Below are 17,658 nucleotides of genomic sequence, written 5' to 3'. Positions count from 1 at the left end.
TTGACTTAACATGTTGGAATACTGAACTTTTAAAGACTCTGAGTGTAACAGTGGCTGCCATCATGCCCCAAGTGTTTTTTGGCTTGGGGCCCTGGAGCCAAGCCCCGCTTCCCATTTCTTTGAGTCAATCTACATTCTGATGCCCACTGCAAGCCCTTATTGTATTTTGGACAGTGTTTTGGGTCTTGTTCTCCAACCCTGTTTTTTCACTTTATCTTTTTGCCAACTTTTGCGTTTTCAGATGCTCTGCTTTACCACAGTGAAAAGCATTGATGAGTCTCTCTGGAACTCCCTTCCCAAAAGGGACTCTGTCTTCCCATGTTCAGATCTTGAAAAGCCTGCATTACAGTCTGGGCATAAAAGGATTTGTGTCCACTGTGGCACAGTGTCTTATGATCTCATTGAAAGGAGAATCCTTTTATAGTCCTAGTATAATTCTTCTACAATCCTTATGAGCATTTTCTTTTTTCTTTTCTTTTTTTAAATAACTTTTTATTGATAGAACTCATGCCAGGGTAATTTTTTACAACATTATCCCTTGCATTCACTTCTGTTCCGATTTTTCCCCTCCCTCCCTTCACCCCCTCTCCCAGATGGCAAGCAATCCTTTACATGTTGAATAGGTTACAGTCTTATGAGCATTTTCTCTAGCAAGTTGTCTTATCTTTCTGTTGCTACATTTTTGCCAATAGTTCATATGACAACTCTCTGTAGACATCCCACGAAATCAGCAAAGGGTTCATTTGGACCTTACACTATGGTTGTGAAGGCTTCCCCTCTTATCTTGTCTTCTTGGAGGGTGTCCCATGCTTTGATAGCAGCACAGAGCATAATTTGCTCATAGGCTGTTAAAGGGTAATTAATCTGTGCTAAACTGTCTGCATAAGATACCTGCTAATTGTTCAAAGGTGACTGGTATATTAACTCCAGGTTGCCTATTTCATTGGGCTTATATTCTACAGAGTTCACTATACTAAGAAGGCCACAACAAGTTTTGTCCAGGTTCTAAACATGTCTTTCTTATTGATTTCCAATCATTAGAGATTAAAATTTCATAAGCCAAATTCTCTAATGTATCTTAACTTAAGGTCATGTAGACCCATAAAGAATGCAAGCCTTTTTTAGATCTTTGATAATTTTCAGATTAAAAGGTATGTATCTTCTCTTGACTAGCCCTGAAGAGTCAAGCTCTTCAGTCAATCTATTCTCAAATCAGATGTATCCTGTCCTTCCTCTTAAGCTCTAACTAATGCCTTTTGTAATTGTGTCACAGGGCATGGCCAAAACTGCTGCATGGGTGATGCTGATGGTGTCACTGCCCCTCCCACTCTTCCTCTTCTCTCTGCCCACTATAGTGAAATTGAGGGAGAAGGGTCAGGAGATGGGGAATGCCCAAAGTGTACCTTCTCAGGTGTAGGCAGGAGTGAAACTAAGCCATTAAAGTGAGAAGCACCACACTCTTTAAGCTCATCAGCAATGTTCTTAAGATACTTAACTCTTTTTCTGCCCAGCTCTCCATGCCTTCTAGCTGCATTGTCAGTACCACCCCCCTCTTGCTTTTTCTCCTCACACTTCCTTGTCTGGCTGTCCACATTAAAATTTTTCCTTGTTTTAGACCTTGTGAAATTCTTTAAAGCCAATTGTATTATATTGTACATAAGGAATGTTTCCTCAGATATTGAATCAGGACCCATAGCTTCATAATATTCAATTAGTCGCTCTCCCAGTATTTTCCACATCTATGGCTCTAATTTTTCTTCCTTAGAGAGCCAAAGAGACCTGCACTCTAATATATTTAAGAGTGCAGTGATCTGCTTCTGAGTTACCAACAAATCTTGCTTCTCTATTAACCTAACTATGCATGCTACATACTCCCCTCGGGGTGTGACAGGCGCTCTCTCTCTCTCTCTCTCTCTCTCTCTCTCTCTCTCTCTTTTTTTTTTTTTAATATTTGCCCCCTTTCAGCTGAAAAACAAAAGTGACTAGTTTAGCCCTTACCAAATTTTCCCACTTATTTATTTTTGTACTCATCCTATTTCCAGATCACAGAGACTTGTCCACTGAGCTTATGATTGTGTCAGTTGAGCTGCTAATTGTAGGGCCTTAAGTCCAGAGTCTCATGTCTAGGGCCCAATGTTTAGTGCCCCACATTAGGCATCTTGTAATACAAGAGCAATCTGCCAGTGGCTGCTGGAGGTCTAACTCAGCCCTATAGAATGGATCTCTTCATGTGAGGGGATACCGATCATACAAGAAAACTAAGAGGCAGTTGTGTTCTCTGACCTCGTACAGTCTTCTGTCACTTAAATCCAATTCACTTGCATGTCTTGATATCATCTCCCTGACAAGATGCCCAGTGTAGATCGTAAAGAATCCCCAAGTGTGCAGATTCTGTGGGTCAGTGAAGATTCCATGGGGTGGGGCACACTCCCTGTGGCGGAATCTATGGGAAGGAATCCACAGAAATCTACAGCAGTGTTGGCCACTCTTCCAGTGGATCAGCAGAGAAGTTAGAAAACATCCAACACAAACACAAAAGGTCAATAGTGAACCCCTGAAATGCCAGAATCTCACAGTACCTGACCACACCCACCCAGCATCAGGAGTGAGTCAGCACTAACCCAGCACAGCCACAGCCACTTATAGAGGAAGTCACTGAATGCAGAGGAAGCTTGGAAAACCTACCCTGCCCTAAAAGCAGACCTTAACTTTTTTTAAAAAAATGAGTAAAAAAGTAAAGAGAACTCTTGACAATAGACAGCTTCTATGTTGAAAGAGAAGAAGAGATATGAAGCCCTGAGGAGATTAAAGCCAGACTGTCTCCAGATGAAACCCCAAAAGATGATATAACCTGGTCCCCATCACACAAAGTTCTCCTAGAAGAAATTAAAAAGGATCTTAAAAGAGAGCTAGAAGAAAAATGAGGAAAGGAAACGAAAACTTTGCAAGAGAGTTTGGAAAAGGCATATAACTCATTAAAAGATAGATTTGATAAAATGGAAAAAGAAAGGAACTCCCAGAAAAACAGAATTTGTGAAACAGAAAAAGAAAATTACTCCTTAAAAAACAGAGTTTCTGAAATGGAAAAAAGTTCCATGGAACAAAACAACTCATTTAAAAATTCAACTGGACAAATACAAAAAGAAGTGGAAGTAAATGAAGAAAATAATTCACTAAAATTTAGAACTGAACAAATGGAAATGAATGACTCAATGAGATAATAAGAATCAATAAAGTAAAAGCAAAAATAAATAAATAAATAAACAAAAATAGAAAAAATGTAAAATACCTAATTAGGAAAACAACTGACCTGGAAAATAGATCTAGGAGAGACAATCTAATAAACTCCCTGTAATACATGATAAAAAAAAGAGCCTAAACACTTTTTTTCAGGAAACCATCAAAGAGAACTGCCCAGCTATCATAGAATCAGAAGGTAAAATGACCATTGAGAGAAGTCAAACACCTCCTGAAAGAGATGCCAAAATTAAAACCCCAAGGAATATCATAGCTATCAGACCAAGGAAAAAATATTACAAGCAGCCAGAAAGAAATAATTAAAATAATGAGGAGCCACAAAAAGGATTACTCAGCACCTAGTAGCTTCCACCTTAAAAGACCAAAGGGCCTAGAATCTGATATTTTGAAAGGTAAAGGAACTTGGAATGCAGCTAAGAAGAAATTACCCTGCTAAATTGAGCATTTTCTTTCAGGGAAAAAGATGAACATTCAGTGAAACTGGAGGATTCCATTTATTTTTGATGAAAAGACCAGAGCTAAACAAAAAATTTGACCTCCAAATACAGAACTCAAGAGAAGCATAAAAAGGTGAAAAGAAAAAAAAAAAACTCTTGAGAACTGGATTTTTGTTATAGGCATACATAGGGAGTACATATATAATTTGATTTTACTGTTACAAAAAAAGAAACCAGATGTGGAAAGGGAATTATAACAGGAAAAAAAAAAAGGGAAAGTGGAGGTAAAATGAGAGTGATTACATCTCAGGAAGAGGCAAAGAAAATGTATTATAATTGAAGAAAAAAAGGAGGGTGATGAATATTGTGTGAATCTTACTCTCATCAGATTTGGCTCAAAGAAAAAATATTAGATATGTTTGGTTTAACTAAGAAACTTCTCCCACCTTATAGAAAAGTGGGAGGGGAAAAAGGAAAAGATAAGGGGTAGGTTAAATAGAAAGGAAAAGAAATAGTAGGCGAAAGGTATAAGAAAAGGGGAAGGTCTCTAAAAGGGGAGGATTCTTGAGGAAAGTAGTGCTCATAAGTAAAATACTATGGAGGAGGGAAAGGGGAAATGGAAAGAGAAAAGTATAACTTGGGGTTAATAAGATGGCAGGAAATACAGAATTAGTAGTTTTAACTATAAATATGAATGGGGTGAACTCTCCCATAAAATGTAAGCAGATAGCAGACTGGACTAAAAGCCAGAATCTTACAGTATGTTGTTTACAGGAAACACATTTAAAAGGAGAGCTACACGTACAGAGTAAAGGTAAAAGGCTGTAGCACAATCTATTATGCTTCAGGTGAAGTAAAAAATAAAAAAAGCAGGGGTAGCCATCCCATCTCAGATCAAGCAAAAGCAAAAGTTGATCTAATTAAAAGAGATAAAGAAGGAGACTATATCTTTCTAAAGTGTACCATAGGTAATGAAGCAATATCAATGATAACATATATGCACCGAGTGGTGTAGCACCTAAATTCCTAAAGGAGAAGTTAAACAGACAGTAAAACTACAATAGTGGGAAATCTCAACCTTCCTCTCTCAGAACTAGATAAACCACAAAAAACTAATAAAGAAGTTAAAGAGGTAAATAGAATACCAGAAAAGCTAAATATGATAGATCTTTGGAGAAAATAGAATGGAGACAGAAAGTACACTTTCTTCTCAGCAGTTCAGGGAACCTATACAAAAATTGAGTATATATTAGGACATAAAGATCTCATCAAATGCAGAAAGGCAGAAATATCAGAAAATGCATTTTTTTTCAGATCATGATGCAGTAAAATTTACCTTCAATAAAAGGCATGGGAAAAATAGACCAAAAAGAAATTGGTTACTAAATAATCTTTAACCTAAAGAAAGAATCATAGACACAATCAATAATTTCGTCCAAGAGAATGACAATATTGAGACAACATACCAAAATTTGTGGGATACAGCCAAAATTGTAATAAGGGGAAATTTTATATCTCTAGATGCTTACTTGCATAAAATAGAGAAAGAGAACATCAATAAATTAGGGTTGCAACTAAAAAGGCTAGAAAAACAAGAAAGCAAAACCCAATCAAATACCAAACTTGAAATTCTAAAAATAAAAGGAGAGATCAATAAAGTTGAAAGTAAAAAACACTGTTGAATTAATAAGTAAAACTAAGAATTAAGATTTTTATGAAAAAAAGAACAGAATAGATAAACTTTTAGTTAATTTGATTAGAAAAATTTACTGTCAAAAATGACAAGGGAGAACTATCCACCAATGAAGAGGAAATTAGAGCAACAATTAGAAGTTATTTTACCCAACTTTATACCAATAAATTTGAAAACCTAAGTGCAATGGAGGAATATCTACAAAAATATAGATTGCCCAGATTAACAGAAGAGGAAATAAATTATTTAAATAGTCCCATTTTAGAAAAAGAAATAGAACAAGCTCTTAATTAACTCCCTAAGAAAATATCCCCAGGATCATATGGATTTACATGTGAATTCTACCAAACATTTAAAGGACAATTAATTCTAAGCCTATAGAAACCATTTTTAAAAAATAGAGAATGAAGGACTTTGTTCCTTTTATGACACAGACATGGTACTACTGATACCTAAACCAGGTTAGGTTGAAAATGGAGAAAGAAAATTATAGACCAATCTCCCTAATGAATATTGATGCAAAAATCTTAAATAAAATATTAGCAAAAAGATTACAGAAAATCATCCCCAGGATAATACACTATAACAAAGTAGGATTTATACCAGGAATGCAGGACTGGTTCAATATTAGGAAAACTATTAGCATAATTGACTATAGCAATAACTAAAATAACAAAAACCATATGATCATCTCAAAAGATGCAGAAAAAGCATTTGATAAAATCCAACAACCATTCCTTTTAAAAACTAGAGAATATAGGAATTAATGGACTTCTCCTTAAACTAGTCAGTAGCATCTATTTAAAGCCATTAGCAAGCATCATATGTAATGGTGATAAACTGGAACCATTCCCAATAAGATCAGGGGTGAAACAAGGTTGCCCACTAACACCATTATTATTCAATATTGTATTAGAAATGCTAGCTTTGACAATAAGAGAAGAAAAAGAGTTTAAAGGAATTAGAGTATGTAATGAGGAAACCAAGTTATCAGTCTTTGCAGATGATACAACGGTATTCTTTGAGAACCCTAGAGAATCAACTAAAAAGCTATTTGAAAAAATCCACAACTTTAGCAAAGTTGCAGGATACAAAATAAATCCACGTAAATCATTAGCATTCTCATATATCACTAACAAAATCCAGTAGCGAGAGATACAAAGAGAAATTACATGTAAAGTAACTGTCAATAGTATAAAATATTTGGGAATCTATCTGCCAAGGGAAAGTCAGGCAGTATATAAGCAAAACTACAAAACACTTTCCACACAAATAAAGTCAGATCTAAGCAATTGGAAAAATATCAAGTCCTCTTGGATAGGTCGAGCAAATAAAATAAGGATAACAATACTCCCTAAACTAATCTGTTTATTTAGTGCTATACCAATCAGACTCCGAAGAAACAATTTTAATGATCTAGAAAAAATAACTAAATTCGTCTGGAAGAACAAAAGTTCAAGAATTTCATAGGAATTAATGAAGAGAAAAGTAAATGAAGGTGGCCTAGCTGTATCAGATCTAAAATTATATTATAAAGCAGATTGCTGCATAATCTCATATGAAGTATCAGTGGCTATTCTCCTCTCAATCATACTAATTAATAGTTCATTTACCTTAAAAACACTTTCAATCATCAAAACCATTTGGCACTGGTTAAGAAATAGAGAAGTTGATTAGCAGAATAGGTTAGGTTCACAGAACAAAATTGTCAATGACCATAGCAGTCTAGTATTTGACAAACCCAAAAGCCCCACCTTTTGGGATAAGAATTCATTATTTGACAAAAACTGCTGGGAAAATTGCAAACTAGAATGGCAGAAAGTAGGCATATACCCACTCATTAACACCATATACCAAGATTAGGTCAAGATAGGTTCATGATCTAGAAACAAAGAATGATATTATAAACAAATTAGAAGAACATAGGATAATTTACCTCTCAGAATTGTGGAGATGAAAGGAATTTGAGACCAAATAACTAGAGATCATTATTGATCACAAGAGTAGTTAATTTTGATTATATTAAGTTTAAAAGTTTTTGTACAAACAAAACTAATGCAGGCAAGATTAAAAAGGAAGCAATAAACTGGGAAAACATTTTTACATCCAAAGGATTTGATAAAGACCTCATTTCTAAAATATGTAGAGAATTGACTCATATTGTCAAAGGATATGAACAATTTTCAGATGAAGTAATTGAAACTGTAGTCATGAAAAGGTGTTCCAAATCACTATTGATCAGAGAAATGCAAATTAAGACAACTTTGAGATACCACTCCACACCTGTCAGATTGGCTAAGATGACAGGAAAAGATAACATTGAATGTTGTAGGGGATGTGGAAAAACTGATACACTGATACAAGGTTGGACCTGTGAACAGATCCAACCATTCTGGAGAGCAATTTGGAACTATGCTCAAAAAGTTATCAAACTCTGTATTCCCTTTGATCCAGCGAGTGTTTCTACTGGGCTTATATCCCAAAGAGATCTTAAAGAAGAGAAAGGGACCCACATATGCTAAAATGTTTGTAGCAGCCCTCTTTGTAGTGGCAAGAAACTAGAAAATTAGTGGATGCCCATCAATTGGAGAATGGTTGGGTAAATTATGGTGTATGAATGCTATGGAATATTATTGTTCTGTAAGAAACGACCAACAGGATGATTTCAGAGAGGCTTGGAGAGACTTATATAGACTGATGCTAAGGGAAATGAGCAGAACCAGGAGGTCACTATATACAACAACAAGACAAGTATACGATGAACAGTTCTGATGTATGTGGCTATTTTCAACAATGAGGTGATTCAAACCGGTCCACTTGTTTAGTGATGAAGAGAGCCATCTACATCCAGAGAGAGAACCATGGGAACAGAGTGTGGAAGACAATATAGCATTCTTATTCTCTCTGTTGTTATTTGCTTCCATTTTGTTTTCTTTCTCAGTTTTTCTTTTTCTTCCTTCTTGATCTGATTTTTCTTGTACAGCAAGATAATTCTCTGTATGTGTATGTATGAATTAACATGTATTTTAACATATTTAACATGTATTAGACTACCTGCCAGGTAGGGGAAGGAGTTGGAACGAGGGGGTGGCAGGGAGAGAGTTTGGAAGAAAAGATTTTGCAACAGTCATTGTTGGATATATTACCCATGCATATATTTTGTAAATAAAAAGCTTTCAGGAAAAGTATTAAATAAATAAAAGTAGATATAGATTGAGTCGGGTTGAATATAATGTAATGATCCTAAAAAATAAAATTGAGTAGGGAGAGGTAAAATGGAGCAGTTCTTTCATACAAGTGATCTTTGAGTGGAAGAACCTGACTATTTTTTAGTGGAGGAAGGAAGGGTAAATCTGGTAGGTAAAGCTGGTAATGCTAGAACCTCATTCTCATCAGATTTAGGTTAAAGCGGGAATGGCATATACATCTTACAAGGATATAAAAATTCAACTTATAAAGAAATTGGAAGATTAGGAGAGGAAAAGGGTAAAAGAGACATTTTTTAGAAAGTTGGGCCAATTATAGAATAGGAATATAAAGGAGATAGAAGATAAAGAAAGTCTTCTTAGAAGGTATGTAGATTAGGGAGGCAGTGGTTTAAAGTAATTAAACATTTGAGGAGTGATAGGATAAAGAGAAAGAGAGAAGGATACACTAATGAAAAGTGGATGGAATAAAATGTACAGTTAATCATTGTAACTTTGAATAAAAATGAGATGAATTCTCCATAAACAAGAAATGGATAATAGAATGGATTGTAAATCAGAATCTGATTATTTTTACAAGAAACACATTTTTTAAAATGACAGATACAGGGAGATTAAGGAAAAATTAAGGACTGGAATAGAATTAATTATGCTTCAGCTAATGAAAAAAAATTGAGGGAAGGAGTCTAGTACTCCTCTTGATTTTTTCTCTATACTTTCTTCCTGCTCCTGCTCTCTGATTCAGACTAAAGAGTTTGTCTCCTCAAGGCATTCTCATTTCAAAACTGACCACACTCCCAACTTGCTATTTTATATATTGGCTCAAGGAAATCACTAATCCTCTGAGGCAATTGTATTTCTTTCATCATCCAACTAGAGTTTTGTAACTGATAAAATTACCTAATAAAGTAGTCATTATCTCATTATTATTTATGATTATATTGTTATAGAGTTATAGGAAAATTTCTTAATATTTTGTCAACTACTTTATTAATTACTTTTGTCAGTTATTTGTTGGAAGTATCTAGAGCTGTGCTAGTTGGGGTAAGACATAGACTCTCACCTAAATTTATGTGTGTGTGTGTATGTTTTTCTCTTTGTCCCTTTCTACCCCAAATCTCATCCTTTACTCATTTGATTTTTTTTTTTTTTTTGGTTAAGGCAGTTGGAGTTAAGTGACTTGCCCAGATAGGAAGTGTTAAGTGTCTGAGGTTAGCTTTGAACACAGGTCTTCCTGACTTCAGGTCTTCCTGACTTCAGTGCCACCTAGCTGACCCTTCTTATTTGTTTTTAAAGAGAAGCAGAATGGTATAAAATATAGAAAGCTAGTCTTGTAATCTTGTCTCAAAGACAGAAAGAAAGCTTCAATATGTACTAGAATATTCATAGGAATACTTTTTGTACTAGCAAAGAATAGGAAACAGTCCATCAGTTGGGGAATACCTGAAAAAAATCATGGAGAATTAAAGTAATTGAACAGTATTATACACTAATAAATGATGTCAATAAGAAATTCAGAGAAATGTAGGGGAAATTAGCTGAATTATTAGAAAATGTATAAAAAGAATTAATTGGAATAAAATACAGATTGACTGCCAGAAAACATAAAGATCTCTGTATGGGAGTTGAACTATTGGTAATGGAAAAGCCATTAGAGGTCCCAAAGGAAAAAGGAAATATGCTTCCTCCATCATAACAATGAAGTGGGGAGCCTCACTAGAACATAACATATATTTGAACATGGATTCTCTGTTGCTTTTTTTGGTAATTTTTTTTTTCTGTCAAAAAAGAGGGTTCTAGAATGAGATATGGGGAAATGACTGAGATGTAAATACAAAAGACATCTATAAATATTTTTTGGGGGGGCAAAATTGTATACAAGACTTTCTATGCATGTTCCTCCATATTTTGGCACTTCCTTAACATTGTTTATACTCCAAAGCTTCAATGCTAGTGGGTTACTACTAAATAATTAAGAAATGAACTTCAATTCCTCATCTAGTAGGAGTAATTCTAAGATGTGTTTTTTTGTGGCCAGATTGAGACTGATCTAGAAAGAACCTTGGGAGTGGTTAAATGGGAAAAGGAAACAGTTAATTGGAGTCTTTTTTTTTTTTTTTTTTTAATGCTGTGGTATATATACACTCTCAAATTTTTTATTCTTAGAATGTTATGGTTGTGCTATTTTATGTGCTATATGGGCCAAATAGATTGATATATGGCATCACGAGAAGATTGGTATTAAAAGGATAAATCTTTGTTTCACATAGACAATTTGATCTTTAAAAACATCGACTATCCAGATTCTTTCTTCCTCCTACTCAGTTTTAGTTCCAGTTGATTGTCTTTTTGCATCCCCTGTGCAAGACATATATGATTATGGACTAATTCCATGGGCTAACATTCAAATTGAATGTGATAAAATGTAAAATATATTAATTTGTTTTTTTCATAGGACCTCTTATGTGAAACTCTTTTGAGTGAATGAAAATCCTTTTTAGGTGACTTATTTTTCCATGTGATTTTTTTTTTCTTCCTAATATCTTTTTTAGAGCTGTTCCAGAAATTTGGGCATCCTGTTTTCAGTATGATCATTTTCTTCTATGTAACCATCATTTCTTTGATTTATTCTTTGACTTAATTATTATTTAGTATTTGGTCTTTTTTGTTTGTGCTTCCTGAATCCATTATTATTTTTTATTGCACTATGATGTATAAAGAATGCATTAAGTGGTTCTACCTTTTCATTTTTTTTTTTTTTTTTCAGTATCTCTGCCTCAATATAGGGTCAGTTTTTGTCAAAATTCCATTTGGCACTGAAAGTATATTCTTTAGGAATCCCATTTAGTAGATACCATAAATTTTTTAGCTCTAGTTTTCAAAATTTTTTTCAGGTCTATATACTTTACTGTTTGTGTTACTATGTCATTGTAGTTTAATTAACAATCCCCTTTTGTATTTATTTGCTAAATGCATTTACAGAATATTGTCATATTTAAAATTGGCATGTTGTCTGTGGTTCCTTTCAGCATGATATAGTTTTCTTTTAATCCCTTTTTATGTTTTGAATGTTTATTTTTGCTTTTTCTAATTGCATGCTTAAATAGCAAATTTTTTCCCAGTTTCTTGTTTTTATTATTATATTCTGTGTGGTATGTCTTTGTTTTTAAAATATATTTATGGTAAGCAACAGACTAGAGATTTCTTATTCATCCCATCACTCTCCTTTTGTTAGACTGTTATTTATACTTTTATATATTTATACTTAAAATTATAAGTTGGGTTTAAATTTTCTTTCATTTATCTTTCATGTTTTGAGAATTTTTTTTCTCCAAATTAGGGATTTCTCCCCCCTCTTTTTTTATAAGAGTAGTGCTATGTTGTAGTGTCCTTTAAGGCTACTCTATTTGCCCACCCATCCGTGGCCACGACTAGGCCAGCTCATCTGCCTTCAGGTTCCAACCTGGATCATACAGAGACAGACTGACCAGGAGGGTGCAACCATTCTCTCTTTATTCAGTCATCCTCTCAGTGGGGGTCATAGGAAGCAAGAACACAAGAGTGCAAGAGCAAGAGAGTAAGAGAGCTGCCTGTTTATGCTGCCTCTCCTCTACGATTGCCATGCCTAGCCCAGTCATAACTGCATAGGCAGAGCCCTCAGAAAGAAGGCTTCGGGAGTTAGTGCTTTCCACGAGGAGATCTGGCAAGAGGACATGCTCTTTGCCATCTCAAGAAACCTATAGCAGTTCCTTAACTCCTGTCAGACACTACTTCCTGCCTCAGAGGCCAAGCCCCAAGCAACCTCTGTCTTTCAAGTTAGTTAACCCTTTCCATAGTTGTGAAGTTTTATTTGTTCCTTTTTTATTTTTCTTGCTTTTATCTAAATATCTAATTCTTTTCCTGTTTTCCTCCCAGTTAAGTAGTAAAGTTGTACCCAATATCTTCCTGTCCTGTCCTCTCCTCCCATTTATTTTTTATTCATTAGTTTCATTCTCTGAACTTCCGAGAGTTTAAAAAAAAAGTTTTCTTTCCCTCATTATTTTCATTACTTATCCACCCTTTTTATTTATTTTAGATTTTTATTCTCTGATTCACTCCTTATGCTTATTTAATACTTTATTCTCTATATTCCTCATGAAATTAAAACTTTTGAGGTATCTTCTAATAGTTTCTACTATTGCCTTGCAGATTTTAATTTTATCATCTGCCTCCCCCTTCTCTCCCTTTTTAGTTTTGCCTCACTCTTAGAAATACTAATACCAGTAAGTAGTAGAAAAGATATTACTCCTTGGTAAGTATGTCCCTGATTGTGTAGTTTTTTATTGACATTTTTCTTTAACTCTGCTCAGTCATTTCCTCCCCATTTACCTTGAAATCTCTACTCTGGATCTCTTTTTAAGTGACAGTTAATTGTAGAAGCTTTCTGAGTTCAGATGAGTAATCAATCTCCCTAAGCAAAAATCTCTGTTAAATAGCATCCATTGTAAGGTCCCTATTTCTCTGTATAAACTTAATTCTCTTCTCACTGAAGAACATTCATCAGTGGCACCTCTGCAACAAGATTTTCCCTTTTAGGTTTCCCTTTTTAATTTCTTCCTTTGTCTTTTGGCTCATTTTTTGTAGGTTTACTTTTTCCTGGGAATAATGGGAGTTATTTTCCATTCAGTGCTAGCTGTTCACTTGATTAGAGTACATCGCTATTTCCCTCTCCTTCTTTCTCTTTTTTAATTGCCCATTCATCCTGTCATTTCTACTTCTATTTTACTATTGGGTTTTTTTTTCCAGTAATGAAGAAACAGGACTGAAATATTGCAAACTAAAACTCACAATTCACCTACAGATGAATCAGTATTAGTTTTTGTAGATCTAAAAATTTTTTCTTAGGTTTTTTCCTTAGGAATATTTCAAATGCCTCTTTTATTATTGAACCTCCATTTCTCGCTTTATGGCTTAGCCCAGTTTTTCAGGGTGACTGTATCTTTAGATTCTTTATTCTTTGGAATGCATTTCTCCATTCCCTTTTGTGGTTTCTAATAGGTGCACGACAACCAAATTTTCAAGCTACTTTCTTTTTAGTTTGCAGAATTTTTGTTTGCCTGAAATTGTTAAATTTACCCTCTGAGTATCTTATAGTTTGAAGCATAAGATGGTTGTTTGTTTTGTTTTTTGTTTTCTTTGCAGGTGATCTATGGATTCTTTGAGTGGAACTTTGTTCTATTTTTGAACAGTTTGCTTGGATTATCTCTTATATTATATACTCTTTAGATTTTTTGAGTTGTCATCTTTTTCTGGGAGACTTATAATCCTTAATTTGTATTTAAACATCTTGTCTTTTTATAATATGTTTTGCCTGTGTTGCAATCATATTTTCTTTTAATATCATTGCTTTTTGCTTCTTTCTATGTTCTCTCTCTTCTGTGTATTTGCATCGTTAGTTAATTTCTCATTCCTTTTATGAAACTTCACAGTATTGATTCAGGTTTTTCATTTTCTGCCCTTTTCTGCTATGCATGCCATAAATTCTTCCAAAATTTTTTGTTTCTCTTTTAAACCACTCATGAAAATCTTTCTATGATTTTGGGTGGGACAAGGGGCTAGACCCACTTACCCAAACTGACTACTCAAAGACATCTTCAGATACAAATCAAAAGCATTTATTTGATCCTTGCAAAGAGAGATCCAAGCATATCAACTGATTAGTTTAGCATGGTGCATGGCCCAGGGCCGGAAACAAGGATTGAATTATAGAGCAAAAGACTTGGGTTCATTACATGAACTGAAAAGGAAGTAACCAGTGGTCAGCAATGCTGTCTACTTCTTGTGGATTACATAAATTCCTAAAGCTTAGACATAGGGTCTAACCTTTTCTGCCCTACAGCCCTCTGAGAATAGGGATCACATGACTTCCTGAAACTTAGGCCTAAGATCTTAGAGCATCTAAATAAATCTTTACCTGGTCCCATTCAATTTCATATTTTCTTGAAGATCTACAAGGGTCCTTTGTCCATCAGATCCTGATTTGAATAACTTTCCTTTGTCTACAAATATTTTTTCATAGATGCAACACAGCTTTTTTCCTGATGTAGAGGCCATTTATTTTCTTCTGGTTTTGGTGTCTTACTTTGTGGTCTGTTTTCTTATTCTCATGATCTTTAATTGAATTAACATTATCCTATCTTTTGTCAATTTAACCTGTTAGTATTTGAGGAAATGCTTGAAAGCTATGAGTTGCATTGTGAATTGCTGATTTATCTTGGTATAAGGAGTCTCTATGTTGGGAATTCTGAACACCCATGAAATCACAAATCTAGACCCTCCCTTCTCCCCAAAAATAACATGAAAAAGACAAAAAGGACCCCTTTCCAAAAAAAAACAAACCACCTTTTACCTACTTATTTTATAATAGAAAAATAAGAATAAAATAGAAATAATCATTAATCTATGAGTGTTTGAAACTAAAATAATATATGGCTAAATAAATTTAAATTTATTAAGTTCATGGATTATTATGGTGTCATAAAACTCAGGATAATAGTCATTGACTTAGAATTACATAATGTATGTGTGTATATTAAAATAATTGGAACTTTAAACAGATTTGACATAAGGTACAATAAGTATAACTTTTGTTATTAATTCATTTGGTACTTTATTGAAACGATTAGTGCTTCATATTTTGAAATTTGCATATTATTTTATTACTTATTTTTGTTTTTATTTTGTTACTTAAGTTATTGGTTATTTTAATTTTAAAACATCTCAAAAATAAAAAGAGCTTTGTTAAAAGTATTCATAGGCAGGCAAAGAAATTAGAAGCTTCATTTGGCATTCAAAATGAACCAGGAGGGAAATAATTCCATTGCTTTCTTTGCTTTTAGAAGAAAGTTATAAAAATTTTGTAGGGAGTATCTTTAGCAGGATAAGGACCTTTTAATTTTTCTAGTCTGCAACATTCTGCATTAGGTTACCCTCTAAATTAAATATCCTGTTTCTATGTAAAATTATAATTGAATATGATATTGATGAGGTACAAGAATTGATAAGAGATCCCCTCTGGTCGGTATTGCAGAAGAGATTCCCTCTGGTTGGTGCCGCAGATTCTTTGGAAAAAATTCTCAAACCCAAAGTTAGTGGCAAAAGGAGAGTTATTTGCATTAAGAAGACAGCTTTCTTAAGAGGCAAAGAAACCTGGCAGGATAGTTTGCAAAGATGGGTTTACACTCAGAAGAAAATATCTTCATCAGTGGGCAAAATCTTGTTAGAACTTCTGCAAAGATGTCTGGAGGGTTTGAGACCCTGAATCAATCACTCTTCCCCCATAGATTCCTTTTCAACCCTTATTCCCCCAAAGAGTAAAGGGGACACAGTTTACATCAGTATCAAGTATCAGTAATAAACTGGGGAAGGTTAATATTTGTAAATGAAATATTGGTTTTTAACCCTATAACCAACCCCATAGTATTTTCTACCCCATAAGAATGAAATATCTTTTTAAATGTTCTGGATACAGAGGTCATTTGATGCTGATGTGACTGTTTTTGTTTTTCAGGAGATGATTTTTCTTTGATTCAGCAAGAAATATATATGGTTAAAGAATGTAAACACTGCAATATTGTTGCTTACTTTGGGAGCTATCTCAGGTAAAAAAAAATCAGACTGTCTTCTCTTTGCATTTTAAACCACTTTTGTAACCATTCTTTCATTTGAATGCCATATTATTTATGTGTTTTTCAATTTTCATACTATTTCTCTGTAATTGTCAAATTTCTACAATTCATCTAGGGTTCCCCTTTCCATATACAGTAACATCCTATTTATTCAGAGATCACTTTATCCAGCAACTATATATGCCCTGGACAAAATTGAAAATAAATTAATAAGGTAAAAATTTATTTTACCTTAGTCTTATCCTGAAAGAATCCTTAGAATTGATTATTGCAAAACTTAAAAGTTGGGAAGAGACTTCAGAGTGCCTTCTATCACAGGAATATCTTCTACGTCGTCCATGATCTGGTTACCTAGCACGCATCAGATAAGAGGTATCAAATTATAAATAAGAACTTCTAGACTTGCAGGCAAAGTGACAAGAAATGACACCTAATAGAAAGGAAAGAGACAAAAACAATCTTAAAAGCAAAAGACTTATAAATCTTTAGGGTAACTAAAAATCCAGAATAGTAGAGGACCACCAAGAATAAATATAGTATGTACTTAAAAACTAACAGAAGACCTCTGACGCTTTATTGAGACAGGACTAATACTAACAGTTACTTGTTGCTTGAAGGTACATCTGGGTAAAAGAGGAACACAGTCCTATCCCCAGGAAACCAGGAACAGGCCTTGAGAGCCATTGAATCAGCATGTTGAGGGAGAACATACCCCAAAACAAGATTAGGGTCCCTTGGTTGGTGTCCTGAGTGTCATGAAAAAATTCACATAGTTTCCAAGTTAAGGGGCAAATATTTATTGTGGCAGTGGGCTAATTTTCAAGGGAATTTTAGCAAAGAGGCAGAAACAAGAAGATAATTTTATAGTATAGAGAAACAAAAATTAGGTTGATGTGCTAATATTATGAGTTAGAGGTACAATTGAGAAGTGGTAGGAGTCAGCATTGTTTGTGACATTCCCAGGGCCAGCTTGCCTTAGGGTTTTTCAGGAATTTCTACATTCTCACATCTCATCATTACTACCTTCTGATTATCCATTCATTCCCAGTAATCCTTTTTCTGGATGCAGATGGCTTTCTCCATCACAAATCTATTGGAACTGGCCTGTATTCCCTCATTGTTAGGAAAAAAAAAACAAATTGAAGATGGTGGAGAGGACACACACATCTATCTAAACTCTCCTTTTTCCTCAAACTATTTTTACAAAACTCATCCTCAGAATTAGCTCTTGACTGTCAAAACCCATGAATATTGGGAGTACAACACATTACCAACAGAAGATAATCTTGACATTTGCCAGAAAAGGTCTGTTTTTGCTCCCGGGCAGGGACGGTTAGGCCAGGCGCAGAATCAGGTAGGCAGTGAGAGCACAGAAAACAGCTCATGCTGAGCAGATT

General features: G+C 34.3%; 1 protein-coding gene across 5 annotated transcripts in view; it reads left to right on the top strand.

The window, feature by feature from the left end:
- Positions 1–17,658, top strand: part of MAP4K5 (mitogen-activated protein kinase kinase kinase kinase 5) — a 207,881-nt gene that overhangs the window by 76,253 nt on the left and 113,970 nt on the right. For all 5 annotated transcript variants that reach the window (XM_051978085.1, XM_051978086.1, XM_051978087.1 and 2 more), the window contains one exon: positions 16,144–16,234. In XM_051978085.1, coding sequence (XP_051834045.1) covers positions 16,144–16,234 — 91 coding nt within the window. The remainder of the gene's footprint in view (positions 1–16,143; positions 16,235–17,658) is intronic.

Source organism: Antechinus flavipes, chromosome 2, assembly GCF_016432865.1.
Source record: "Antechinus flavipes isolate AdamAnt ecotype Samford, QLD, Australia chromosome 2, AdamAnt_v2, whole genome shotgun sequence".
Taxonomy (NCBI): Eukaryota; Metazoa; Chordata; class Mammalia; order Dasyuromorphia; family Dasyuridae; genus Antechinus; species Antechinus flavipes.
Note: the sequence above shows the minus strand (reverse complement) of the source record. Positions and strands in the feature narration are given on the sequence as shown.